The 26,674-nt window shown below is 39.9% G+C and overlaps 2 protein-coding genes across 3 annotated transcripts in view; one reads left to right on the top strand and one right to left on the bottom strand.

Moving 5' to 3' along the window:
• Window positions 1–440: 440 nt before the first annotated feature.
• PRR11 (proline rich 11) lies at window positions 441–25,105 on the bottom strand. Its single transcript, XM_004377864.2, has 10 exons — window positions 24,951–25,105; window positions 12,755–12,887; window positions 12,052–12,202; window positions 10,278–10,400; window positions 8,442–8,708; window positions 7,389–7,487; window positions 6,480–6,592; window positions 5,586–5,645; window positions 5,404–5,500; window positions 441–2,779 (listed from the first exon to the last, which is right to left on the bottom strand). Exons 2-10 carry the CDS (start codon window positions 12,880–12,882, stop codon window positions 2,711–2,713), a joined length of 1,107 nt encoding a protein of 368 aa, XP_004377921.1. The 5' UTR covers window positions 12,883–12,887; window positions 24,951–25,105; the 3' UTR covers window positions 441–2,710.
• A 392-nt stretch (window positions 25,106–25,497) lies between these two features.
• SKA2 (spindle and kinetochore associated complex subunit 2) overlaps window positions 25,498–26,674 on the top strand; it is a 32,478-nt gene continuing 31,301 nt past the window's right edge. Inside the window, exon 1 of one of the 2 annotated variants that reach the window (XM_023732715.1) lies at window positions 25,498–25,611. In XM_023732715.1, the coding sequence (XP_023588483.1) occupies window positions 25,579–25,611 (33 nt within the window). In that variant the 5' untranslated portion in view covers window positions 25,498–25,578. The remainder of the gene's footprint in view (window positions 25,612–26,674) is intronic. The other variant, XM_023732716.1, reaches the window with a different exon arrangement.

Below are 26,674 nucleotides of genomic sequence, written 5' to 3' on the forward strand. Positions count from 1 at the left end.
AGTAGGCAAAAAGGAACAGGAGCTGGTTGAATGGACACGGGATATCTGGGGTGGAAAGGAAGAGTGTGCTGTCACATTATAGGGAGAGCAGCTAGGGTCACATAGCAATGGGTGTATAAATTTTTGTATGAGAAACTGACTTGAACTGTAAACTTTCACTTAAAGCACAATAAAAAAAAAAAAGATCTCACACATACAATAACGTGGTTGAATCTTAAACACAAATGTTTATTGAGAGAAGCCAGACGCACAAGAATACATTACTGTATGATTCCATTTATATAGATTTCAACAACAAACAAAAACAAACCATACATTTAGGGATGCATACTTACAGGGTAAAAGCAAGGGAATATTTATTGTAACAAGTAGATCAGTAGTTATTTCTTAGGGGAGGGGTTGTGCTAGGTGAGGGAGGCAGGAAGGGCTTCTAGTCTATTTTTTGGTGTTTACATGGGCATCTGCTTTATAATTTGTTAGTTTGTATATTTATGTTTTGTGCACTTTTCTGTATGTGTTGCATTTCCAGTAAAAAAAGCGTTTAAAAAAGAAAGAAAGATCAAAGGTTTTTTATTAATCTTTATTTAAAAACAACCAGGGGCATCTTGGTTGTTCTTTTTTTCTGGTTGTCATCCAGGCACAAAGTAGCTATTGAAAGCATATGATAAGCAATTGTTTAATGAAGTCATAACATTCAAAGGGTAGTCAAATAGGTACAGTATAAAAAATAGTAAAAGATGCAAGGCAGAACACATTTTAATACTGGTACAGTGGCAGTAGCAGCTTTGCAAATGTTTAGCTATAGAACTTCTATGGCATTTTTCCTATGAACCTTTTATCACATAAGAATGATCAAATCATTTAAATGACATAGTACATGGAGGCTTATGAATATTATAAACATTATATGTGCCTCATAAAATATCATTCCATTAAAATAGTTGATTCTCAGTGATCATTCCCTTTATTCTTACATAATCTAAGTGTAATTAACAGGTTAAAAAACAAAACAAAACCCAACTTTTACTAGAAGCAGACATGTCTCTTAACTTCACTGTTTTCATTTTCATCCAGAAGTGCGTTGTAAATATAATGTGGGTCTCATAAACCAGACTCCCTCTTAGGTGATAAACATTGTCCCCAGGTCTGCTTTCCAGCTTGGTGACTTTCCAACAATGCCGTACTTGGCATTTCAGAGGAATGTTTATTTTGTGGAAATACAAGCACTTCTAGAAATTTCCTAAAGTATCTTTTTAGCCTAAGCTAACCTGGGGACATTTTAAGGATATTATCTGTGTAGCTACTTCCTGTCAGGCTAGCTGTACACACTACAGCAACTCTAGTAAAGAGCTGAATCCCGTTGTTTCCTATCCATGAGGAGCTGTTATCCTTATTCTTGGAACTGCAGAGGAGGTTATCAACATCAAAGCTAATCCTATGCCTTCAGTCACATTCGCTCTAATGAGAGTTCCCCTTCCTCCACGATACATAGCACATATGTGATAGGGATCCTGGCTGAAGCTACAGTAATATCTACTGCTGAGCAGACAAGTACGGCCAAGCTGGGGCTCCCCAGATTTACCTGGCAACTTTGTAGGAGACTGGCTTGATAGAGTTGCTGGATAAAACATTGGATGCCCAGTTACACTGGAATTTCAGATAAACAATGAATAATTTTTTAGTATAAATATGCCCCATGTAATGTATGGGACATATTTATGCTAAAAACATATTCACTGTTTACTAGGACATATTTATACTAAAACATTGATACGGAATTCAAATTTGAGTGTCATGTATTTTTAATTGCTAAATCTGGCAACCCTAGAGTGGCAAGAAGGACCAAAATCCCGTGAGAGGTGCATTATTACTGTTTTTGAGTCCACGGGGTGGTAAAGACAAGGAAATAGGCCTCACAGAGAATCTGCTCTGGACCTCAGAGAATCCTTGGCACGGCATGATGGAAAATATCTGGTTTTTTGAACTCCTCATGAAATTTATGTTTATCTGCCTGAATCTGGGTAGTAGATACAAAAGTAAGGAATATTTCAGACTTCAGTGAGCCAGATATAACTAACTACTGTAATTAAGGTGCTAGAAATGATACACCTTAATTTTTTAGGTTACTTTGGGCCTTTTACTTCAAGTTCTTTTTGGAAAATAGTTGAATTTGGACAGAGAATAATCTTAACTCTTAATTGTAGTGAAGAGAAATAATATCAAGGGAGGCTTTTTAATTGATCAAGCTGCCAGTGTAGCACTTAATAAATAGATGAAGCTTACAGGCTAAAATAATTTTCCTTTCAATTACCAAAGAGCCCCTACAGAATGAAGAGAATTAGTGGGGCCATTACCTTCCTCCGCTGACTATTCCCAAGATAAACAGGAACCAGGCTATTTTCCTAATGTCATACTGTACCTATACAGTACAAACTAGTTTTCTCTCCAACCTAAATTGGATAATTCCAGGGTAAATATCATTTTGGAGATTCCATTTTTGCATCTGGTTATCTTACAGATCATGCAAACTGAAAATATTCAAATACCCACTTTGTACCACAGTATATGTAGGGTCCACACATCTAATTCTTCACATGGAATTATATATTAGAATAATATATAATACTACATCTTGAAAAAAAAGAAAGGATTTGGAATGGTTTTATCTGTATATTTTATGGGTCTTTACATGAAGTCAGCAGAGTTGATATCAGTTTTGTTCACCAAAGCTACTTGCAGAAGGTGGCAGAGTTTGTGTTGGGCTTCTGGGGTGAGCCAGCTGTGAAAAGAAAAATCCCATTTAGAATGTGAATTATGTTCCTATAGCCGATACACCTCTTCTTCCTCACTAACAGAACTCAGATTTTGTTCAGGGCAGCAAGGTGTCCACGTTCTAAAATCCACATTCCTAAACTTCCCAGCAGAAGTTCCCGAATAGGCTTGTTTAAAGAGGTGAGAGGTAGCTTAGTTGACATACTCTTTGCCCTTCTTCTTCTTGCCTGGTATGTGGACATGAGGCTTCAGGAAATGTGGTCATCTGGACCACAAGGATGAAAGCCACACATTAAGGATGGAAGACAAGGATAATGACATGGATGCTGATGACATGGTAAAGCTGCTGCACCCTTTGTGGACTGCCTACTTCCCAAGGGTAAGAAACACAAGCCCTTATTTTGTTAAGCCACTACAGTCAGGTTTCTGTTACCTGCAGCCAAATGCAAAACCTAACTGATACACTTGTTTCACAATTAAAGGAAAAAAATGAGGCCTAAATGCTGGGTAGGAAAAGTCATTCTATATCTAACAACAGTTTTTACTAGACATTTTCCTAGTAAGTGAATTTGGAGGAGCACAATGGACGGTATTAAGTTTTATCTATAATTTTTATTGTTCAATATGTTGCTTTATTATTTATTATATTTTCATCTGTTTCCACAGTACCCATTTCACTGTACTAGTTATGGGGCAGGGCAGGAAAGACAAGGATCCTAGAGCTGAACAAAAGACCTGGCTTAGTCCCTCAGGGAGGCTTCCACCCTCTAGTCCTGTCCTTCACAATTTGGGGTATCACCAAAGATCTGGATCTTCAAGGCTCTGCAAGTCCTATTGCAATGCTCTAGGAGAAGGAAGGAAGAAGCTGGTGACACCTCCAGAGAAGGCTGTGCAGTGCCCAGGAGAACCACACAAATTGCAGGAGGGAAACCAAGCTGTCCAGAAGACGGCACTGATTCTAAAGTAGGAAAGCTAGGAAAAGACAGTGCTGGGGTGGGAGAGTGTTGTGAGGACCATGGCATAGGCAGTGAAGTCTGTGATGTGTCTCTGTTGCCAGAGGAAGAAGGAAGCATAAGCTTCATAGCAAAGAGGCCAGCAGCCTTTTGTCCCAGCACCCCAGTAGGGGTGGTGGAATGATGGCTGCTCCTCACAGGTCCAATGCTAGAGGCTATCAGGAAGATGACAGAGACAAATAGGGTTTAGAAGAAATCATAGCAGGGCCAGCTGATCCACTGGATTTGGGTGTGTCAGTCATACACACAGGTGACAAAGAAAAAAGCGGTCAAGACTTTTTCCTATAGCCCTGCATGCTATGACTCCCATCTACTCCTGTTGTGATCTTTCATCCTAGTATTTCATCACTATCTATCTTGCTATATTACAGCCATACTGGCTGCTTTTCAGTTCCTTGGCTAGGCTATGACCCCTACCCCCGCACGGAACCCTCACACAGGCTGTTCTTTTTACCTGGCACCCTCTCCACCCTGACATCCATGGTAGGCCCTCCTCCATACTCCAGACATACTCCTCCCAGTTAATGCCTATTCATCCTTCAACTCTCAGCAAGCATCATCACTTCCTAAGGGAATCAAATCTAAGGACAATCCTTAGATTGTCCAAGTTACATTAAGTTCTTATGGGTTCCCATGAAACCTTATTCCTTTCCTTCACAGTACTTACTTTGGTGTGAAATTATACAAATACATGATTATTTGATTAATGTCTATCAACCCCACTAGACTGAAAGCTCCAAGATGGTAGATCTCTGCCTGCTTTTGCTTACCACTGTATCCCTGGTACTCTACCACAGTGCCTGGCATATAGGAAAACCCCAAAAACCAAACCCATTGCTGTTGAGCCGATTCTGACTCATAGCAACCCTACAGGACAGAGCAGAACTGCCCCATAGGGTTTCCAAGGAGTAGCTGCTGGATTCTAACTGCCAATCTTTTGGTTAGCAGCCGAACACTTAACCACTGTGCCACCAGGGCTCCAGGCATATACCAAACCAAAAACCAAACTTATCGCCATCGAGTCGATTCTGACTCATAGTGACCCTGTAGGACAGAGTAGAACTGCCCCATAAGGTTTCCAAGGAGCGGCTAGTGGATTCAAACTGCCAACCTTTTGGTTAGCACTGTTAACCACTACACCACCTAGCATATAGGAAGTGCTTAATAAATACTTATAAAAGGAATTAATAAAAATCAGACTTTCATTGCTAAAACAGAGATGATAATCCTAGCTATCTCATGGAATTTTATGAAGCCTAAATATGAAAATGCTTTGCAAAGTATATCAAAACCAAAAAACAAACTCTTTGCCATAGAATCGATTCAAACTCATAGTGGCCCTATAGAACAGAGTAGAACCGCCCCATAGAGTTTCCAAGGCTGTAAATCTTTACAACAGTGGACTGTCATATCTTTCTCCCGCAGAGTAGCTGATGAGTTCAAACTGCCTATCTTTTGGTTAGCAGCTGAGTGCTTAACTACTGTACCAACAGGGCTCCTCTGTAAAGTATAAGAACTATTAAAAAATATTAATACTATTACGAATGCTGCTTAGATTATGATTCTAAATAAACGATTTTGAAGAAAGGAAACAAAATCATTTTTTCTAAAGGCTTACCTGAAACTTTCTCCTCAAGGCCCGGGTCACTACTGGGGTCAGTCCAGTTCCTGTGTCCATATTTTCTTTATTGGTAAGAGGGGTTCCACCTGGGCTCCTGTAAAGGTATTGCAAACATTAGGAGCTGTATTTTATACTAACTTTTCAAATGGATTTGAAAGCATAAAAGTAAGCGTGTATACCTCTCTACATTGACTTTTCTAAGTAGTTTCCGTAGATCTATCTGGCTTTTACCAGGAGTTCTAATAAAATAAATGTATAAAAGTTAGATTGTGCTAGATTTTGTCATTTTTCTAAAAGCAAAACAGTCATTTTTACAGGCAGTTTCCTACAAAGTAGTTCTATGCATTACATTAAAAAATAGCAGTAGATGCTGATGGGAAAATAAGGTGATGTAACCATTAGAATAAGTAATACTTCTTGACTCAGTAATTACATATGTAAGAATGTATCCTAGGAAAAAACTCAGCTATGTACACAGATAATGGGCAAGGATGTTCATTAAAAAGTTATAGAAATAAAATGCCTAAATAAAGTCATAAGCAACCTAAACATCTCAAAATAGGATGTTATTAGAATATGAAATTTGTATACAATGGACTACATACATTGAAGAAGTCAAAATGATATTTCAAAATAATTCTTTAATAATATGGGGAAAAGTTCATGGCACATTAAATGGGACACACACAAACACACACACCAAATTCTCTTGATTCCAAGACATGCTCATTTTTATATTTTATTATTTCTGAAATCAGGCTGTTTTTAAAATTATTGATAGTATTTCTTTTTACCCCCAAATCTGTTATTAAATCAAAAGTGTATCCTTTAGTAGAGAGAGTCTTGGAAGCAATAGAGCATATGCCTAGAGAAAGACTAAAATGATAAAGAAAACAATATGTCAACAGTGGTTATCTCCAATGATAGGATTATTTGGATGATTTTTATTTCTTTAAACTTCTCTGTAGATCTCAACTTCTCTACAATGAGCATATACAAGTTTTCAAGTCAGAAGTAAGCAAAAATTTACTCTTTTAGGTAGTGGTAGAGCATATTACTGTGAACTTTCTTACATTAAGACATTTGTAACTCGAGTTGATAACACTTTGGAGTTAGGTTTCAAGGTAACACGCTGCAGGTCAGAGACGGTAACTAGGGGATTCCGTGTCTTCGGTGATAGTACAAGCTTTAATTGCAAGATGAAACATTATTAAAAACACATTTTTAAATGTCATTCGAAATTTAAACACTCTGAAACAACAAATATTTGAGTGCTGAGTATGTGTAAGACATATCTACTACCCTACTCAATTTTTACTCCAAAGCTTTGAAGTATGTCTCTACTTCTTTAAGCTAATAGTTGGTAGCTAACACTGCCTAATTAAATAATTCTGGGATCTACACATTATGTCGAAGAGATCCAAAACTACTAAAATAAATCAAATACGTTTCTTGGAATGACTTCTATACGTAAGGCTTATGCTTATTTTCTATAAAGGAATAACCAGATTAAAAGCTAAAAGATTGCTCTTGACCTTATTGCCATCTTGTTAGAAACCTCCAAAGCATAAGAGCCAAGTGGAGAAAGAAGTGAACACGCAGGCTGAAGGGCAAAAGAAGAGGGATGAAGCAGAGGTCCAAGTAAACTACTAGCATGTGCACGCATGGAGGTCACAACAGCAGGAATATGGAATGCCGGAGGCAGGGGACGTTGGTACAAGTCGTTGACTGCGCGCTACTGTCTAGAACTTCTCTCTCAATGGATCTAGAATTTCACTACCATCCAATTGCCATGAACACCTGAGAGATACACCTTGCTTGTTCCAAACCAATCCCTTTTGATCCTTTGCCTTAGATCTCTGACATCCTGGACTAGTTCTGTTCTCAGTGTAACATGAGCACAATAAATAATCTGTTCTGCTGTCTCAGCTGAAGAAGAAAAAAAAAGTGCTAAAAAGCCAAGTATATGGTCAATGCCATACCTTCTTCCTTTCATCGAAACTTTGTGTCTTCTTTAATTTCACAGTCAGTAGATCTTTAACTGTTATCTGCATGGGTCCATCTCTTTTTAATGGTCCAGCCTTAAAATACACGGTGAGGTGAGAATTCATTTGGAACCAGTATATCTAGTCAAACGCAAATCTGATTCTAGTTTTTAAAGACTTAGAATTAACAGTATACACTCTTATTTACCCTAGGAACCTACCAAATTGTATCTACTCAACCAAGAATAATCCTGCATTCAGTACCCACGGATGCTGAGGCTATTGAAAAGGTATTCATCAAAATTTAAGGCTTTGATAGTAAATAATAGATAGGCTAATTCCCTACAACTGCATCTTCCCCAGGAGTCATTATAATAAGGCAGAAGCTGAAGAAGTTGCTCAGATCAAAGTGAGGTTTTGCCTGAATTACCAGAAAAATTACTCTAGCTCCCACGGAGCAAGAATGTATAGTCAGAACAGTTTACATTAGTCAAATATAACAATAGGCTCTATATTTAACTCAGATAGCCATTTTAAACCAATTATATTTCTAATAAAAATCCTACAGATTTTTAAAGAGGGTGGTGCCTTTATCTTAGTGGTTCACAAATATTCAGGTCTCCTTGGCAGACAAGTAACTGTAATGCAGACTGGTTCTCCAGTCTAATGAATAAACTTTAGAATCTGCCAACTCTTTTTATGCTGACTTCACTCACTAAGCAAACTTCTGTTCTTACTGTGGTTTCCTAGGAAAGTTTTCTTTTTTGTAAAAGGATATGCTGAAGAGCTAATAGGAATCTTCAACTCTACTGGATTTGATTCATTTAGACTTTTCAAAAAAGAAAAACACTTTCATTCCTAATTCTGGATTTCACGAGTTCTCAGGGAAATGAGTTGATAAAAACACAGTAACTGACATAATTAAGATATGAAATCAGAAGACTATGTAGCCTTTCTGTCAAAGGCCTTAGCTCAGCTTTAAAAGGCCATGTGGCTTTGCTTATATATTACACACTGACCAAAACGCATTGTTACTAGAATGTTTCCTACCTGAAGTGATTTAGGGCGATCAGCTTTTCTGGGCAGCAAAGGTGCTATCGGTGGTGGAGGAGGAGGTAGAGGAGGAGGTGGAGGAGGTGGAGGTGGTGGAGGAGGTGGAGGAGGAGGAAGATGGCTGGCTAGTTGGGGCAGTGCAGCAGGAAGTGCAGCTTGGGATTCTCCAGGGATGGTGAGCTCACAGGCAGGCACACATGTAAGTTTACCACTCAAGTGACACATATGACCACAGCTTGGGCAAGAAGAATTTTCTGAGACAGTCTGGAAGAAGACATTACATTTGGCAAATCAATAATGAGTTACTTGGGTTATTGTAGCTGAGAGTAATCAAAATAATAAACAAAAAAAACCTGTTGCCGTGGAGTTGACTCCAACTCATGGTAACCCTATGAGTTTAGATTATAACTGTGCTCCAGTGTTTTCAATGGCTGATTTTTTTTGGAAGTACATCTCCAGGTCTTTCTTCCAAGGTCCCTCAGGGTAGATTTGAACCTCTAACCTTTCAGTTAGCAGCTGAGTGCATTGACTGTTTAAACCACCCAAAGACTCCAATCAAAATAATAGCTATCATGTATTGAATGCATTCTCAGAGTACTTCACAATATTTTCTCATTTAATTATCACAAGTCCATTCACTCACTCACATTCATTCATTCACTCAAATACTTGTTAAGTATGTGCTATGTGCCGGGCACTGTGGGTACAATGGAAGCCCTGTCTGTCACTTCATGGAGCTTACAGTCTGGTGAGGGAAGACAGACATTAAACACACAGGTTGTTAGGTGCCGTCAAGCTGGTCCTGACACTTAGCGACCCTATGTACAACAGAACACATACATACAAACACACACACACAAACAAAACAAAAGTACAGTGCAATAAGAGCAAAAGTGTGCTATGAGCATAAATAGCTAGAGGCCCTGGCCTGGCATGTTGTTGTGTGCCATCACATCAATTCTGACTCACAGCCACGCTATAGAACAGAGTACATCTGCCCCATAGGGTTTCCTATGCTGTAATCTTTATGGGAGCAGATCGCCAGGTCTTTTCTCTAGTGGAGATGCTGGTGGGTTCAAAGCTCCGACCTTTCAGTTAGCAGCCAAAAGCTTAACCATTGTGCCACCAGGGCTCCTGGCCTGACATTGGGAGTGATATTTAGCCATAATCTCAAGGATGAATTGGGACTTACCAGGTGAAATGCTATGAGGACTAGGGGAAGAAAGTTCCCGACGGAGGGAAAAATACTTAATGCAACCAAGAACATAGTACACTCATGGAATTGACAAAATGGCCAAAGGACATTATGACCCTATGAAGATGGTATCATCTCCATTTTATAGATGATGAAACTGAGGCCCAGACAAGTGAGGCGATTTGCCCTTTTCCTCCTCTGGCTAGTTCAATTTGAGGTACAAATTCTGACAGCAGGGTTGAAATCCCAGAAAGTGCTCTCCAAGCCAATGAGTACAATGTTGATTCTCTGGGTTTTAGACATTAAGATAGGGAAGGGCCTTGCCTCAGGTAGTTTGGGAAAATAGGTTTTTCCTGCCTGTAGCAGTCAGAAAAGTAGAAACCATTCTGAGTATTTAAAATAGGAAAGGAGGGGGCACAGGACTGGGCAGTGCTTCTCGCTCCATTGTGCATGGGGTCACCATGAGTAGGCAGCTAACAGCAACAACATAAAAGTCTTTTCCGCCTGGCTGTTGAGATGTGGTCTATAGACCACTTTTCCCTACTGCAATAGTTCCCCTGCTCTAATTACAAAAGTCTTTTCAAATAAACTCTCTCCTTCCCTAAGCACAAATTTGTTTTTAATTTGACAATACCAACCTTCAGTGCTTCCTGGAGCTTGCAGAATTCACTTTCTAAAATGCAAAACCGTTGTTTTAAACTGTGAAGTTCTTTGCGGCAGATGTGGGATGGAAAAATGGTGTCTTTCAATACTTCTAAACTCTGAAATCCAAAAATAAACAAGCATGAATTTTACGAACACTATGATAAGGAAAAAAAAAAAGGATAAGAAAGTGGTTTCATGTATATTTTATAGAACAAAAGGCAGAAATGACTCCATACTTTCATATTACTTGAGCTTAGTGCAGTGTGATAGATCACTTTTGTGTGTGGCCTTTCTAGCCATGGTGTTATAACTCCCACCAAAGGGATTGGCCAGTTTTGCCATCCTGCTGGGCTTGAAATGAGCCACCCCAGGGGCAGGAAGGGAGAAGCTACCACCACCACTGTATTGGTCATTTAGTGCTGTTATAACAGAAGTACCACAAGAGGATAACTTCAACAAAGAGAAACCTATTCTCTCACAGTCTAGTAGGTTACAAGTCCAAATTCAGGGTGTCAGCTGAAGGGGAAGGCTTTCTCTGTGCGCTCTGGAGGAAGGTCCTTGTCATCAGTCTTCTCTTGTTCTGGGAGCATCTCAGCCCAGGAACCTTAGGTCCTGGCTCTGCTTTCTTAGTGGTATGAGGTCCCCACTCTCTGCTTGCTTCCCTTTCCTTTTATCTCTTGTAAGATAAAAGGTAGTGCAGGCCACAGCCCAGGGAAACTCTCTTTACATTGGATCAGGGATGTGACCTTAGTAAGGGTGTTACAATCCCACCCAAATCCTCTTTAACATAAAATTACAATCACAAATGGAGGACAACCACACAATACTGGGAATCATGACCTAGCCAAATTGACAGATATTTTTGAGGGACACAATTCAATCCCTTACAAACACCAAGGAAGAAGAGCCAGCGCTTCCTTTGGACCTGGGATCCTGGCGCTGAGACGTTCCTGGAACCTGGAAACTATATATAGAGGGAGAGAGAGAGAGGGAGGGAGAGAGAGGGAGAGGGAGGGAGGGAGGGAAAGAGGGACGGGGGGGGAGAGGGGGAGAGAGGGAGAGAGAGGGAGAGAGGGAGAGGGGGGAGAGGGAGAGAGAGGGAGAGAGGGAGAGGGGGAAGAGGGAGAGAGAGGGAGAGAGAGGGAGAGAGGGAAAGAGAGGGAGAGAGGGAGAGGGGGAAGAGGGAGAGAGAGGGAGAGAGAGGGAGAGAGGGAAAGAGAGGGAGAGAGGGAGAGAGAGAGAACCATAAAGCTAAAGGCAGCAGAGACCCAGCAGCAGGAGAGTGTGAGCCTTTGGGCAGAGGCCTAGGGCCAGGGAGAGGCGTGCCTGCGAGCATGGCTGGGAAGAGGCTGTCTTGATGGAAGAACTGTATCCTAAGTGTTCCTGAGCCTGAATTGCAACCGTTACTTCCCTAATAAACCCCATAATTGTGAGTATTGACTGTGAGTTCTCTGTGGGCATTGCAATGCATCATCGAACCCAGCAGAGAAGTAGAACGTAACTTGGGAGGGATGGATGGTATCAGAATTGGTAAAGATGGCAGAGAAGGAAGGCATGCTGACCCCTGCATCATAAGAATCAGCCTCGGGCTGTTGATTTTGATTCTCCTTCCCCCTTTTGAAGTTAGAGGAGGTCAGACACTGCTCCCATGCTGTTTTTACACTTAGTCTGAGTGTTTTGCTCACCTGAGCATGCACACATGTGAACATATAAACCAAGTGTATACAAAAAAATATACTGCTGAAAACGGGTGTGTCAAACTCATACCTGGGCTATGCAGTTCTGGCACCAGCTATATATAGACCACACTCTATTTGTCCAAAGTTTTACTGCATCTTTAATATTGGGAAAATTGAAGTTACATGTTGACCTGAGCCAGCTTCTGCTATTGGGCGTATCTGTTGGAGGAATAACCACTCTGTAGGAGAAATAAAATAAAATAAAACAAATCAAAAAGTCTGAAATAGAATAATAGCTTCTAAATTAAACAAGAGGCCGGTTTTATAATATTACTCAGGAGCAGAGACTTCCTAAAGTCAAATTCTTCACTGAATTTTAAAATTCAGGGACTCCTTCATTTCAACAAATATTGATTACCTACTATGTTCAAGGCACTATGGATTCATGAAGAACAAAACTGACAAAAAGTCTGCCCTCATGGAGTTTATAGTCTCATGGGGGAAGAAAGATAAATCAACAACAACATACATGGTATATTAGATAGTGAATAAATGCTAAGGAGAAAAAGAGAAAGTAAGGAAAGAGGAATGTGAAATGGTGGGTAATGATGACATTTTAGACAGGTAGCTAGAGAAAGTCTCACAAAGAAGGTGACTTTTGAGGAAAAAAACTAAAGAAGTAAGAAGGCTAGCAATGCAAATATCTGAGTTTTTATTTGCTAAATCTGGTAACTGTATCCTAAGTTGATCAGATTGCTCTAATATTTTCTCTCTCCTACATTATGCCTTACCTTTCTGGTGACTGTGGGGGAGGAGGAGGTGCAATTAGCTTGGACAGAAATCTAGAGGCTTCTTTTTTCTTGAATAATTTTTTGGCTTTGGCTTTTTGCTTTCTTCTTCGTTGCTTGAACTTGGACATGATTTCTGTAGAGAAAAATATTTTAAAAATATTTTTTATTGAAGAATAATATATATATAATAATAACATATATGCAGAAATCATACATGTATAGTTCAATGAACTATCACAAAGTGAACACACGCTTGTAATTATCACCTCGGTTAAGAAAAAGGTAACTATCAGCACATCGTAATCCTGTGAAGTGGAAAAAAATTTAAAGCAGGATTTAAACTATCACTAGAGAGACTTTGGCTTTGGCATTACATTACTCTCTTAACTTTGCTTTGCTTTTCTTTATTAAATCAGATAAATTTCTCTTTATAACAGAAAATGACGATAGTTGGTTTATGGACAGTTATGAAAAGGCAATAGTTTCTTAGCCAGAAACATTTATGAAGGAAGGAACAAAATTAACCATTTAATGAATGTCCCTTTACTTTTAGGCGCCTTCACGTACATTTTCTCAGTTAATCCTCACTATCCTGAAAAGTGGCACAGTGGTTAAAAGCTCAGATGCTAATCAAAAGGTCAAAAGTTAAAATCCACCAGCTGCTCCTTGGAAACCCTATGGGGTAGTTCTACTCTGTCCTATAGGGTCACTGTGAGTTGGAATTGACTCAACTATAATGGGTTTGGTTTGTTTGTTTTTTTATACTGCAAAGTATTACCTGTGACAAGGAGGGTTTTTATTCCCATCTTTACATAAGAATAAACTAAGTTTAGAAAGAGTAGAGGATCTGCCTAATATGAGGCAATATGGTATTAAATCCAGATTTGTACTTCTCCAAACACCATGTCCTTTCTCATACACTGGGGTGCAATTAGTAGATTAAACAGATATACAACGAAATAACAATTTACTCCCAAATCTAAGGCATGAGTGTTTTAAAACATTTATTTTAAAGCATTTTAAAACACTATGCTGTATATTTTTATTTTAATCCAGATCCTTTTCTGAAGAAAATTAAGTCAGAGCTAGTTTGTGTTGAAGCTCCAGAAAGGCTTTGCTAATTTTAATTGTTGCTACCTGAGGAACGAACATGTTGCTATTCAAGTAGCAGAACTACAAATGGTCTCAATGTCTGAGCTCCTCCTGGGCTTCCTTCTCTTCAAATTTACATTTGAATAGGAACAATCTGCCTTTAAAATACACATTCATTAGGCTTTTGTGTACTCAGTAACCTTCCAGAACTTGGTATGCAGCTCTGCACTTCCTCTGCTCTCAGATTCCCCTAGCTGAAAAACCTCTCCTAGTCTGGCTGCCTGTTGTAAAAACTGAGAAGTGGCTGGATTCCAGGAGTGGTGGACTTGCAGAGGGCACCCCTAATGGCAGTGGGGTGACAGTGCACGTATCTACAGCTCTCCTGCTAGGAGTGAAAGTTCTTGATAGTATCTTATTGGACTCATGGTCAGGTTCCGAAATAACTGAGCGTTCTTCTTAATTGTTCTTAAAGGCTTGGGAGATACACCAAAACAATGGCTGACTCACCTTACTGTATCACTTTCGTTTCCTGATAAAGTAATGAAGGAAGGCCAAGTTGGGATTATCACACACACATACACACACACACACATGAAACAAACAATCATTACCATGGAGTGACGACCCCATGTGTTACAGAGTAGAACTGCTCCACAGAGTTTTCTTGGCTGTAATTTTTACAAAAGCAGATGGCCAGGCCTTTCTAAATTGGCACCGCTGAGTGGGTTCCAGCCACCAACCTCTAGGTTAGTGTTGTTGTTGTTAGGTGCAGTCAAGTCGGTTCCAACTCATAGTGACCAGATGTACAAGAGAACAAAACACTACCCAGTCCTGCACCATGCTCACAATCGTTGCTATGTTTGAGCCCATTGTTGCAGCCACTGTGTCAATCCATCTGGTCCAGGGTCTTCCTCTTTTTCACTGACCCTCTACCTTACCAAGCATGATGTCTTTCTCTAGGGACTGGTCACTCCTGATAACATGTCCCAAGTATGTGAGACAAAGTCTCTTCATCTTCGCTTCCAAGGAGCACTCTGGATGTATTTCTTTCGAGACAGACTTGCTGTCTCTTCTGGCAGTCCATGGTATATTCAATATTCTTCACCAACACTATAATTCAAGGGCATCAATTCTTCTTTGGTCTTCCTTATTCATTGTCCAGTTTTTGCACGCATATGAGGTGACTGAAAACACCATGGCTTGGGTCAGGTACACCACCCAGGGACAAGGGGTGCCTAAAGGGTTGATTTTTTTTTTAACTTAAAATAACACAAAAACATTTTGAATGAATATATTTAGGAAAGCTTCCCAGGAACCAGCAATCTTGTGGTTCTCTGAAGAAAAAGATTACCAAAGTCAAAACTTTTGCCATCGAGTCGATTCCAACTCATAGCAACCCTATAGGACAGAGTAGAACTGCTCCATAGGGTTTCCAAGGAGCAGCTGGTGGATTCGAACTGCCTACCTTTTGGTTAGCAGCTGAACTCTTTTTTTTAAAATCTTTTAATTTATTTATTATTATTTTTTAATTGTTGTGCTTTAAGTGAAAGTTTACAATTCAAGGTAGTCTCTCATACAAAAATTTATACATACATTGTTATGTGACCCTTGTTGCTCTCCCTGTACTGTGACAACACACTCCTCCTTTCCCTCCCTGATTTCCTGTGTCCATTCAACCAGCTCCTGACCCTCTCTGCCTTCTCATCTCGCCTCTGGACAGGAGCTGCCCATTTAGTCTCATGTACCTACTTGAGCCAAGAAGCACACTCTTCACGAATATCATTTTATGTCCTATAGTCCAGTCTAATCTTTGTCTGAAGAGCTGAGCAGCCGAACTCTTAACCACTGCAATACCAGGGTTCCGAAGAAGGTTAAACTCTCTTCAAATCCATGCCCAGGACTTGCTACGGAGAAGTGCCAGTTGTAACTTCTATCCAGGGTCCAGCGTTCACTGGATGGGACCCTCAGTATCTGAGACTCCCATGGCAACTTCCTCTTCCTTGTCCTCCATTTGCCCTTCACAGCCCTTCCTCCCTTCTTCTCTTGATGTCTTTTTCAAGGATCAAACTGCCTCTTGCTTCCCTTATTCCTGTATCCACCAATCTGTAAGTTTTGAAAATACACTTTAAAATGGAGCTGGACCTTCTGGTTAAACTTGTGGATTGGCTTTATCTCCACTCCAGTGTTGTGCTGGAGTTGGCACCCAGTGCTATGAGTCAAAATCTACTCCACAGCAACGGGTTACATTTTCTAGAAGCTTGGGAGCCAGTTGTTAAACACAGCTACTATTAAAATTAAATTATATAAATTTACAATTAAATTAATTATATCTAAAACAAAATATTAAATACTTAAAACTTATCATTTCCTAATTATTTTAAGACATTTTACTATAATCTATGCCCTTCAGGTTTTTTACGCTACTGTGCCAGTATGGCGAAAATATTGTGGAAAGGTGTATTACTGCTCATCTCCTCGGAACTCCACATGAAGTGACTTCACACTGGAAGCTTGAAATTGGTCACGGTGGGAATATTTACATTATGGAAATTGTAAAACACTGCTACAAATGAGGGTTTATTTATTAGTTTTTTAATTGTTAAAAAAGTGATGAAGAAAATGTTAATAATGCAGATTAAACTTAGAAGTGACTTGTCTGTAGTGGTTACACTGTGACTAGCACAAAAAATTGAGGAAATACTCTTCCAGTATTCAGAAACTATTATCTCATCAAGCAAAGAAGTTGCTCCCATCACTGAAGGGAAGTTCCAATATAAGTGGTGTTTCACTTTTGTCTTACTCCAAACAAAAATATTAACCAGCATTCATATTAGGATTGTACTTGTCTGTAACTTGCATCCATAGATTAGCTACAGAAACACCAGTTTTGTAAAAATTAACAATAGCATTTTGTGAGAATTATTTGCCTATATGGAATTTACAGTAATGAGTTCTGTACATTTTATTGTTCTTTATAATAATAATTATATTATTATCACTTTATATTGGTAAAATTTCTTAAAAACGTGTATGTATATACATGCATTTTATTTATGTATATATATGTGTGTGAATATATATATGTGTATGTGTGTATGCATATGTTTGTTAAACATTTATTAATACACTACTGCTCCACTCCCTTCTGAAACATCATGAAAAAGGCAGTAAGGGAATAAGAAAGGCATAAATCCATAAGGACAGAATGGGAACAGAGACTATAGTAGATGGTAGATGTTACCGAAATATAGAAAATGGAAAGGAATGAATGAGTGGTAACTGACTTGACAGAGCAAAGGAAAGCTGAGGCTTAACTGCCTGAGACAGGGAAGCCAAAATGAAGCAAGCCAATTCCCAGAACCCTGCAAAGATTTGGGAATTGATAAGCCCTTGGCTGCTAACCAAAAGGTTGGTGGTTTGAACCCACCAGACTCTCTGAGGGAGATAAGACCTAGTGATCTGTTTCCATAAAGATTATAGCCTAGGAAACCCTTTGGGGCAGTTTTACTCTGTCCTAATGGGTCATTATGACTCGAAATCAACTCGGCACAGAGCAACAAAACTAACCCAGGAGTCCCTGGGTAGTGCAAATGGATAAAACACTTGGTTAATACTCAGCTGCTTGAAAGTTGGAGGTTCAAGTCCTAAGGCACTTTGGAAGAAAGGCCTGGTGATCTACTTCTGAAAAATCAGCCATTGAAAACCCTATGGAGCAGCTTTACTCTGACACATATGGGATCACCATGTGGCGGAATCAACTCAATACCTCAGAAGGTTTGAGGCAGGGCTAAAAATAGGATTGACTGAGAGTTTTATAAGGATTGGATAGACCTCTGGATTCTGTCCTCCAGTCTTTATAGATAGAAACTACTTCACCTTCATGCTCTTTCCCCTGTTATTCCTAGTAAAAACAGACAGGCTCATTCTCTGAGAAGCTGAACCAGAGAGGCTCTGGATTCTGGGGCACCAAGCACACAGCAGGGTCATGTGTTACCATATAGAAGACAGGGAATGACCCAGAGCCAAAAAAGAGACTTTTAGTCCCCTTTCTCAGCTCAGCTCCCAGAACACAGGCTGCCAGGTTTACCACCCTGCCTCAAAAACCCACTCCCCTGCTACAGGAGACAAAGATTTCTCTCCAAAGAAATTGTCTGTCCCAAGAAAAAAAACCCTACAGATATTGACATTTGGGGTTGCCCTCCAAAATGGGCAAGGCTTTGAACCACTGTGGTGTCCACAGGTTTACAATATTCACCTCCCACCACAGAGCTTCCAATCATCTCTTTTGCACCTTCCTTTGGCATATGTATGTAGGAGAAAGATGTAGCAGTTTGCTTCTGTAAAGATTACAGCCTTGGAAACCCTGTGGGGCAGTTCTACTCTGTCGTATAGGGTTGTTAGAGTTGGAATCGACTCGATGGCAATGGGCTTGGTTTTTTTGGTTTGACATACGTATAGCCAAGTATCACCAATCACTTTAGGAAAGTCTAACATAAACAGATAGCAAAATAAAGAGAAAAAAAAAAGGAGCTCAAAGGAAATGCAAAGAATGCAGGAAGCAGAAGAAAATGTCAAAAAAGTAATATCTTCCTTTTTTTTTTTAAGAGTGTACATTGTCTATGGAAAACCTATAGTAAGTTATCTTAAAGAGTAAAATTCTCTGTTCATTGTTCTAGTATTAAGTATTGCTTTAACTGTGATGGTATGTTTTGTAGATTGGTTCCCATATAATAAAATAAAATAGTCTCTAGAATATTGAAAAAAAAAAGTAATATCTTCAGAAAATACATTCATAAAACAAGGATAAGAAAACCCTTTTAGAAATGAAAAAAATGGTAGAAATAAAAAATGCAATAGAAGAGCTGGAAGATAAAGTTTTAGAAGAAAAGAACACAGAAAATGCAACGAGGATGAGAGAATTTTATCAGTTAGACAACACAAAAATATTTCCCAGAACTGAAGAATTTGAATTTCCAGACTGAATATTCAGTATAAGGAATTTTAGAAGATCCACAGAGGTATGCATCATTTAGAGCACCAAGAGTAAAGAGAATATTCTAAAAGCTACCAGAGCTGAAAAACAATCCACACACAAAGGACTGAGGAAAAAATAGCACCAAACTTCAACAGCAACGATGGAATTTTGAAGGAAAATATTTTCCAACCCTGTATCTGCAGAAACTTTCAGTTAAGTGTGAAGGCAGAATTAAGGTAAATGATGAGAATTTCCAAGATGATGGTAAAGAGAAATTCTAGGAAGACAGTTCTGTAGCAGTCCTAGAACAGAACAGCAAATATTTTCTGTAAAGGGCCAGATAGTAAATACTTGAGGCTTTGCAGGCCACATGGTCTCTGTTGAAACTGTTGAACTCTGCCCTTGTAGCACCAAAGCAGACATAGACAGTACTTAAAACAAATGAGCATGGCTGTGCTCCAATAAAACTTTATTTATGGCCTGATATGAGAATTTGATATAATTTTCACACATTACAAAATATTATTCTGTTGATTTTTTCCATCTATTAAAAAATGTCAAAACCATTCTTAGCTCTCTAGGCCTGCAACAACAGTAGTTTGCTGATACCTGACTCAGAGTACAACTAGTGAAGATCAGAGCAGGACAACAGGGGACTTCAGTAACAATGTCTCTATGGAAAAAAGAAAATACATAAATTACCCAGTGTGTTGGACCATTCTGAGTGGAGTTTTACTGTTCTTCTGTAGTGTTGGGGTCAAATTAATGATAAGTGCTTAGAAAAATAAGAATATAAAAATAAGAATATAAAAATGGCCAGGAAAAAACTTTTATAAGAAAAGAAATATAATCAAAGTAACATAATGTCATTGAATGTTGAATTTTGATTTAACCAAAAATGGTGATGTGAGAGAAAGCAGAAGTAGAAAGTCAATAGTTGTCTAAATTTATATACTGTTTACAATTGAAAACAAAATTACAAAATGGTGGTATATGCATGTTATTTAGAAATATGGCGGTAAATTCCAGAAGAAACAATTACAAGAGTTGATATTATTCCTTTAGGGAGTGGTAGTCAGGATTATAGAGGAATGGGACCCAGAATTGCTTTTTTAAAAGAATTATAATAAGCCTTGTAGTATTATTTGACTTTTAAACTTTGAAAATTATTATTAGCTGCAAAAAGAGAATACCACTATTCTGAAACTGGGCCATCTCTTTGTAGCCTTTCCCTGGTGGTTGTTTCAGTGCCTATGCATTCAAGTCTCTAAAGGGTTCTACACAAACCAATGTATGTCATTTTGGAGATTATTTTTCAATGAAAAAAACCTAGGAACCAAATCATATTTTCTTCTTTCTCTCTCTCTCTCGTGAGTGTGTGTATCCTGGGCTCTGGATCATTGTTGATATGAAGATGAATAAGGTACATCCTAGAGTTAGGCAGGTAGGTAAGCAGAAAGTAAACAAGTAATTTTAATGCAATATGGTATGTGTTATCATGGAATATGCACAGGTTATTAGCGGGGAAATAGGAAGGGCGTGTAATTCTTCCACAAGAGTTGGAGAAAATGTTTGGAAATGATTTTGCCTAAACTGAGTTTTGAAGGAGGAGCTAGGTTGGGAGCTGGAGGAGTACTCATCCCATCAGAGGGAACAGCATGAGTAAAGGCATGGAAACATTTTTAAAAAAAAAGGTATATGAGAGGATCTATAGATAGAATTTGGAGTCACTAATGCATATGCTGCAGTATTAAGTTTGGGTAGGGAGCAATGACAGATGAAGCTGGAAAGTGTGCAAGGACCAGGTCGTCTGGTAGGCAATGGAGAAACAATAATAGACTTTAAGCAGGGGAGTGTTGTGCTAAGATTTGTATTTTAGAAAGAATACCCTGACAGCACTGTGGATGTTGGATTTGATGGGGCCAAGATTGGAGGTAAAGAGACCACTTAGAATGCTATTTAAGCAGTCTAGGGGAGAAATGATGAGGGCCTGATTATAGCAGTCATAGTATGGTATCTGAGGACATCCAACTGTTTAAAGTTAGAAATTCAGAGGATGTTAGAGAAGTATACTAGATACTAGAGAAATACTGGCATCATAAGTACATAGATAGTAGGCAAAAGCCACTAGAAACCACCCAGAAAAACATGCAGAGAGAAAAGATCTGTGAGCTGATCACCAAACTCTGAGAGACACCATGTGTAAAAGCGTAGGTGGAGAAGGAAAAGAAATGGTTGGAAAGGTAGAAAAGAAAATTAAGAGAGAATGGAAGCCAAAGAAATAGAGGGTTATAAAAAAGAGGGTGTGGGTACAGTGTGAGGATGAATCAGAAACATTTCTCTGATTAATTTGTTCTGTCTCTTCTCCTGATCATCCCTCCCCTTTCTGTTTTTAACTTCAGTTGCCTGCACTATCTTTTGTCTAAGCATTTCCATTATTATCTTTACTATATTCTATTTTCCCTTCATCTTTTTATTTTGAAAAATTTAAAACTTTAAGAAAATTTGCAAGAATAGTATAATGACCACTCATATATTCCATTCACCTAGCTATTCACCAATTGTTAATTTGCAGTATTTATGATCTCTGACAGAGTATGTGTGTATAGGTGCTGTTGAGTCAGTTCTGGCTCATAGCGACCCTATGTACAACAGAACAAAACACTGCCCCGTCTTGCACCATCCTCACAATAGTTATGTTTGAGTCCATTGTTGCAGCCACTTTGTCAATACATCTCAGTGAGAGTCTTCCTCTTTTCACTGACCCTCTACTTTCCCAAACATAGTGTCCTTCTCCAGGGACTGGTCCCTGCTGATAACATGCCCAAAATATGTAAGATGAAGTCTCGCCATCCTGCCTTCTAAGGAGCATTCTGGCTGTACTTCTTCCAAGACAGATTTGTTTGTTCTTCTGGTAGTCCATGGTATATTTAATATTCTTTGCCAACATAAACATATATATACATATATACACGTATATATACATATATATTCAGTATTCTTTGCCAGCATAAATATACAAAATATATATGCACACATACATATATGCTTATATGTTTTGCACATGTATATATATATGCATATATAAATATATGCATATATGTATATATATATAATTATATATATCTGCAGTAGATTCCATTCTCTCTTAATTCTCTTTTCTACTTTTCTGACCATTTCTTTTCTGTTTCTTTCTCCATCTACCCCTTACAGATGATTTCTCTCAGAGTTTGATGATCAGCTCATAGGTCTTTTCACTCCTACATGTTTTTCTGGGTAGTTTCATCCATTCCAGTGGCTTTTGCTTACTACCTATACACTCACGATGCCAGTATTTCTCTAGTATATAGTATATTTCTCTAGTATCTACAGTACTTATATATAATTTTTTAGTTTTAGCTGAGCAGAGTTAGTTGCAGACATTATATTTCACTCCTAGATACTTCGACTTGTATGTCCTAAGAACATTCTCCTACAAAACCATATTCACAATCAATAAATTTAATCTTCATGTAATATTATTTAGTAGACAGTCCATATTCAAATTTCCTTAATTGTTTCAATACTATCCTTTATACTTCCTTCCTTCCCCCACTCCACATTGTACTTAGCTGTCATGTCTCTTTAGTCTCCTTTAATTCAAATCCCAGCCTTTTAATATACTTATTTGCCTTTCTTGACATTTATATTTTTTAAAAGTCCAGGCCAGTTGTTTTGGAGATTGTTTCTCAGGTTGAGTTTGTCTCAGTGTTCCTCCATGATCCTGTTGCCTTTTGTCTTTACCGTTTAAAACAAAAATATAATCTGTTACTCCCTTGTTTAAAAGTATTTGAAGGTGTGTTATCGACTGGAGCCCTGGTGGCATAGTGGTCAGCAGTTTGAATCCACCAGCCGCTCCTTGGAAACTCTATGGGGCAGTTCTGCTCTGTCCTACAGTCACTATGAGTCAGAATTGACTCTACGGCTATGGGTTTTTTGGTTTATCATCTACTAGATAAAATTGAAATTCCTTAGCATGACTATCAAAGCTTATCACAACTTTTTGCAGCCTCATTTCGCCCAGTGACTAACAGTTTGTATTTCAGATATACCACACACCACATACCTTCTAGAGTATTATCAGTTGTTCCCCTTGTTTGGGGGTATCCTCCTTTAGGTCAATTTATACCTAGCCTTCAAGAGTCTGTTACTTTATCTGACAGATATTTGTTGTGTGTTTGTAATCTACCTAGCACTATACTAGGTGCTGGGATACAACTGTGAACAAGACCAACATAGTCTCTGTCTTATGGAATTTATACTGGCTGAAATGTCATCTTTCTCATGCTTCTGTAGCCCTTTATACATACCTTTAATATAACATTTATCACATTGCATTGCAGTTTTTGTTTGTCTGTCACTTTTCCAGGGTAGGATAGGATAAATTTTATTCATCTTTGCTTCCCTAGCACCTAGAACATGTAGTTGTGTGCAGTCCCATAGCAACTCTACAGGACAGAGTAGAACTGCCCCATAGGGTTTCCTAGGCTATAATCTTTATGGGAGCAGATTGCCAGTTCTTTTCTCCTGTGGAGCCGCTGGAGGTACTAAATAATGTTTTATTCAATAAATGAATGAAAGAAATAATTCCTGCTAAGTGTTAGCTAGCATGTGTTCTGTCTTTTAGTTAAAGAATATGATTTAATCCAAGTAAATACTGGGAATCTCTTGTTTAGTGAGGTTTTTAGTCCTTCAAATCATTCCACACCTTCATTCGGTCAAAGGATGACCAAAACTATTTTCCAACAGGAAGATGCAATAAGCAACACAGTAAGAATTGCAATCATTCTGCAGGAGTTGGCACTGCTGCCTCTATTAAAATTCTACCTGGTGATATGAAATGTGCTTTGGCAAGGGATACTTCCAAAGCTGTGGCAACAACGGAAATGACAGTTGCATGTCATTACCATCTTCCCAAAACATATTTTTATGGAGGTCTCTTACACACTCCCCCCACTCAAACAGCCTTCAATTAATCAATTTCCACTGCCAGTTCAATTAGTTCCTTCCCGAAAATCCACAGCAGTACTTATATATAGTACTTGCTTATACTTAATTTTACATTTCAGGTTGTGCAGCATTTTTTCTAGTTCTGTTTAGTTTCTCTAAAAAGATTATCCAAAAAACCCATTGCCGTCAAGTCGATTCTGACTCATAAGGACCCTATAGGATCGAGTAGAACTGCCCCATAGGGTTTCCAAGGCTGTAAATCTTTGTGGAAGCTGACTGCCACATTGTTCTCCCGTGCGGCTGGTAGATTCAAATCGCCGACCTTTCAGTTAGCAGCCACGCGCTTCAACCGAACCACCAGGGCTCCTATCTAAAGAGATTACATCTCCCTAAAGCCTCGCCTAACACAGGATTAGTCACATAGTAGACCGCACATTTTTAAAATCGACACTCTAACGGAAGGTCAGACGATATTAAGACTGTATTAAAAAACCCGACCCGCTGCCATCTAGTCGATTCCAACTCATAGCGACAGCATAGGACAGAGTAGAACTGCCCCATAGACTTTCCAAGGAGTGGCTGGTGGATTTGATCTGACGACCTTTAGGTTAGCAGCGGTAGCTCCCCGTAGTTCTCAACCACTGCGCCACCAGGGCACCAATTAAGGAACATGGTAATACTGCCTGTGAAGAAATTATACCTTCTCGGATTTTAATATGCATGAGAAGCACGGGGGGCTGGGGTTGGGGTGGGGGGTCTTGTTAAAATGCATATTGTGATTCAGGAGGTCTGGGTGGAGCCCAGCAATTTGCATTTTAAACAAGGGCCCAAGTGATGCCGACGCTGCTGGTCCGTGGACCACACTTTGAGTACCAAAGATGTAAAGGAATGTGCAAAAGGAAGGCAGATGCCTTGCTCCAAAACATATTTTGTGGAGTGTTAAACAACAGAAATATGGTTAGGATGATGCCAGGCTGAGCATTTCTTTCCCAGCTTCAAACCTCCCCTTCCCCGCTCCGTCTCCCTTCTCATCACATCCAAAGCCCCCACCTCCTTAAGCCGTAAGAACGTAAGTAGAAACAGGCCCAGGTACGGAAGATGCGAACCCAGGTAACAAGAGAAGAATCTCCCTGCACTTACTAGTCTAAGAGCCGGAGGATTAGATGGAGTCTGGACTGCGGTGTCTCCCAAGCCATAGAGAAATTTTCAAAATTAAATCCTTGTCATGGAGGGACCAATCGTAACCATGGTCTTTCCACGATTCGCTCGCCCGGAAGTGAAGTCTGGCTTGTGACTGGCTAAGATAGCACCAGGCTCTGGCCAATTAGAGTTGAGACGCTCACGGGACGAATAAGGGAAAGGCGGGAGGGAAGGGGAGGGGACGCTGAAGAGAAACGAAGGTGTGTCCACGCCCTCTATGCTGTCTGTGGAAGATTTTGTGTAATGTTGGTGCTTCTTCCGATGCACCAATCGCAAGGTCTTCCTGCTGAGTCCTAACTATGAAATTGAAAGTAGAGAAGGTGGAACAGCCAGTGAAAAAAAAGTGTACAGCAGCCAATCCTCCTGCGGCATTTTGTGTCTTTGCCCAACAGGAAAATGTGTTTCATGCGGAGGGGCGTTACCCAGTCTCCAGTGGGCGGGCGTCGGTGAATCTGCGGAGCCAATAAGTGTGAGACGTGGAGTGACAGCTGTCCAATAGGGACCTTCAGTGCTAGTACGGTTTGTGGCTTAGGCGCCGCCGCGGTCTGAGGAATGTCAACTATTCAACATGGAGGCGGAGGTCGATAAGCTGGAACTGATGGTGAGTGCAAAGTGAAGGAGATCTCCTGGGTAGTTTTTTTCTCCCATGGCTTCGAAGGTCGGACACAACTTGGAGTCGCCGGAAAGTCTGGGCGGCGGAGGCTGGGCCAGACTTGAGTTCCCTCCTCCTGCACGAAAGGGAGTCGCCACCGCCCGGTCCCTTTTAACCGCCGCAGGGAAGGGGTTACATCCGGGAAACTCGTGAGGGAAATGGCGGGAGATGCCGAGGGTGATGGGCCTTTGGAATTCCTTGTTCCTTGCCCTTAACCTTTCCGCCCCTAAAGAAACTGTATCTGGTGCACACAGCGTTCTAGCTTTTTCCACCAAAAGACGTGACTGGAACGGTCCCTAAACGCCCCTAGAAGGGGAGGTCGTTCATACTCCAAGAAAGGGGGATGGAGGGTGGGGTGGGAATAACCCGAAGGAGGTACCTCCCTTTAGGGCTGAACCGTTCACGCTCTCGAAGGCGGGCTGTGGAAGTCTGAGAATGGATACTCGGGACTTGCGTTCACAACTTCCTAGCGATAAGGAAGCCCCTGGTTCTGTTTCTGTTTGTCCCGGAGGTGGCAATCTTTGGGTGAAGGAGGGGTGTGAGCGATGCGGATCTGAACCACGAGCTTCTTTCCTGCAGCGCGGGTGGGAGTGGGACGAGGAAGCCACTCTGCGCTAGAGTTGCCCAGTTTCATTCATTTGTGAAAGTAGGCGGAGGCGAACTGGAAACGACTCCCGTTGCACCTGGCAAGTTTGGCCTGCACTAGGGCGCCAAGCTGGGGGGGCTGACCTTCTAGGGATCCTTCCCTCACTTGCCCTTTTATACCCTCTCTCCCGTTTCTTGACTACCAGCTTGATCGCCCGCGCTTTTTTGTTCTTTCAGTTCCGTTGTTCTGTCTTTAGCGTTACTTTTCCCTGGCATATCAGTCTTTTGGATTGGGCTGGCGTCCTTTAAAACATGGAAATTGGAGGAAAGCCTTCATCATTTGAGCTCCTGTCGTTTTTTGTTGTTGTTGTTGTTAAAGAAAATAACAAGATGAAATAAGAGTCCCAAACTTCTTTCTTCTCCATCC

The sequence above is a fragment of the Trichechus manatus genome, unplaced genomic scaffold (assembly GCF_000243295.1).
Source record: "Trichechus manatus latirostris isolate Lorelei unplaced genomic scaffold, TriManLat1.0 scaffold00054, whole genome shotgun sequence".
Lineage (NCBI taxonomy): Eukaryota > Metazoa > Chordata > Mammalia > Sirenia > Trichechidae > Trichechus > Trichechus manatus.

What these genes read in the sequence shown, in the direction of transcription:
- PRR11 (XM_004377864.2), bottom strand. Translation starts at nt 12,882, where the DNA reads ATGTCCAAGTTCAAGCAACGAAGAAGAAAGCAAAAAGCCAAAGCCAAA. An exon ending in AGCTCCAGGAAGCACTGAAG is followed by an intron (nt 8,709 to 10,277) that starts GTTGGTATTGTC and finishes GTCTTCTTCCAG; the next exon opens with ACTGTCTCAGAAAATTCTTC. An exon ending in GTTTCGATGAAAGGAAGAAG is followed by an intron (nt 6,593 to 7,388) that starts GTATGGCATTGA and finishes TTGCAATTAAAG; the next exon opens with CTTGTACTATCACCGAAGAC.